Source organism: Camelina sativa, chromosome 9 (assembly GCF_030686135.1).
Source record: "Camelina sativa cultivar CO46 ecotype springtype chromosome 9, ASM3068613v1".
Lineage (NCBI taxonomy): Eukaryota > Viridiplantae > Streptophyta > Magnoliopsida > Brassicales > Brassicaceae > Camelina > Camelina sativa.
Window position 1 is genome coordinate 18,852,282 of NC_141888.1, and position 2,302 is coordinate 18,854,583.

The following is a 2,302-nucleotide window of genomic DNA, read 5'->3' on the forward strand; positions in this document are numbered from 1 at the left end:
ATCAAGATTTCAAACTATACAACTTTAAATTCGCGACACGGCCTTTCTATTGTCAGTCACACTAGTCTTGACTTGAGTACTAAACACACAGAGTTTATGCGGCATCGTGGCTTAGAGAAAAAAAAAGTAGTTGTGCGGGCATCACGAGAAGTTGAGCAATCAAGGTACGTTCATTGACTTCAAAACGCGTAAGATGCGTGGGATAAGTAAGGACATATCTAAATGATCAGAGACTATTATAATATTGAAAGAAACACCAACTTGAAATACTTTTTAACATGTTTAAGGTTGTATGGATTACACAATAAGTGGAGCAATCAAGCCACGTTTGAGGACTTCGAAACGTGTAAGATACGTGGGAGTGTGGGATATACTATATAAATTGATCAGAATTTTTTTCTTTTAAACAGTTTTTGTAGGATTTTAATTTTTCTTTTCTTTAATTTGTCGTTATACTTTCTTAGTTATTTTCTTATATATAAAAAGAAAAAAGAAAAATAGAAACTTCTTTTTATCTTTAGTTTCCGTAATGTTAATATTAAACACCATTGTCCGCTCTGATGAACGAATAGGAGATAATGGACAGTTGTCTCAAGACTCCTTGTCTTTTGATCGATGGATTAATGAGTTATCTCTCATAGATATGGATTTTAAGGGGAATAACTTTACATGGAAGAGAGGTCGTGTAGTCAATACGTTTATTGTCAAAAAGCTGGATCGGGTTCTTTGTTGTGCTCAGACTAGATTGAAATGGCAGGAAGTCTCGGTCACTCATCTGCCATTCTTTTCATCGGATCATACCCCTCTCTATCTCCCGTTGTGCCCTGAGGTGAAAAGGGATCCGAGGAGGAGACCTTTTAGATTCGAAGCTGTCTGGTTAAGTCACCCAAGTTTCAAAGAGATGATTCAAAATTCTTGGGACAATAGTTTGACTACTCCGCAGGCTCTTGATGGGTTGCGGGTACAGTTCAAACGGTGGAATAAGGAGGTTTTTGGGGATGTTCAGAGGCGGAAAGAACAGATAGTCCATGAGATCCAAAATGTTCAAGACTTGCTTGATATAAGTCAGACGGATGATTTGCTGTCCAAAGAAGAGAGTTTGATACAAGAGTTTGAAGTGACTCTTGCACAAGAGGAAATGATTTGGTTTCAGAAATCCATGGAGAAGTGGATTGCGTTTGGTGACCGAAACACGAGATACTTTCACACCTCGACAATAATCCGAAGGCGAAGAAATCGTATTGAGATGTTGAAGAATGATGACGGGGTTTGGATCTCTGAGTTGAAGGAGCTTGAGGAATTAGTAGTGAGCTACTATAAGCGGTTGTATTCCCTACAGGATGTTGATGAGGTTGTGGAATCTTTGTCACCTGCTGGTTTTACCGTACTAACTCAAGCAGAGCTCGCCAACCTGAGTAACCGTTTCTGCGGCTTGAAGTGGAGAAGTCGATCCAGGCAATGGGTAGGTTCAAGGCTCCGGGACCGGATGGCTTTCAACCGGTATTCTACCAGGACTGTTGGACAACTGTGGGGGATTCGGTGAGCAGGTTTGTTTTGCAGTTCTTTGAAACTGGTATCCTACCGTGTGGAACGAATGATGCATTGGTAACTTTGATTGCCAAAGTGGGTAAACCTGAGAAGATTTCCCAGTTTAGACCAATTAGTTTATGTAATGTTTTATTTAAAATAATTACTAAAACTATGGTTTTGAGGATGAAGGAGGTGATGCCTCAGCTTATTGGACCTGCACAGTCAAGTTTTATTCCTGGAAGCTTGAGCAGTGATAACATTGTAGTTGTGCAGGAAGCAGTCCACTCAATGCGCAGGAAGAAGGGACGTAAAGGGTGGATGTTGTTGAAACTCGATTTAGAAAAAGCATATGATCGCATTAGATGGGATTTTCTTGAAGATACCCTCCATGCAGCTCGATTTCCTCCTGCTTGGATTCAGTGGATTATGCAGTGTGTTACTGGCCCATCAATGACCGTTTTGTGGAATGGAGAACGGAATGAGGCGTTTATACCTTCTCGAGGCTTGCGTCAGGGAGATCCCTTATCTCCGTATCTATTTGTGCTTTGCATGGAAAGGTTGTGCCATCAGATTGATACAGCAGTTGGGGCTGGAGAGTGGAAGCCTATCAGTCTCTCACGTGGGGGACCACGACTCTCTCATATTTGCTTTGCAGACGATCTAATCCTGTTTGCGGAGGCCTCAGTGTCGCAGATTCGTATTATCAGGAGTGTTTTGGAGAGATTTTGCAATGCTTCAGGACAGAAGATAAGCTTGGAGAAATCTAAGATCT

The 2,302-nt window shown here is 41.2% G+C and overlaps 1 protein-coding gene across 1 annotated transcript; it reads left to right on the forward strand.

Annotated features, from left to right (window-relative positions):
* The first annotated feature begins 529 nt into the window (after window positions 1-529).
* Window positions 530-1,543, forward strand: LOC147938293 (uncharacterized). The gene has a single exon (XM_087465573.1). It carries the CDS (start codon window positions 530-532, stop codon window positions 1,541-1,543), a length of 1,014 nt encoding a protein of 337 aa, XP_087321699.1.
* The last annotated feature ends 759 nt before the right edge of the window (window positions 1,544-2,302 follow it).

Bases quoted from the DNA above. Each gene is read 5' to 3' on its own strand.
- LOC147938293 (XM_087465573.1), top strand. From the start codon at position 530: ATGTTAATATTAAACACCATTGTCCGCTCTGATGAACGAATAGGAGAT.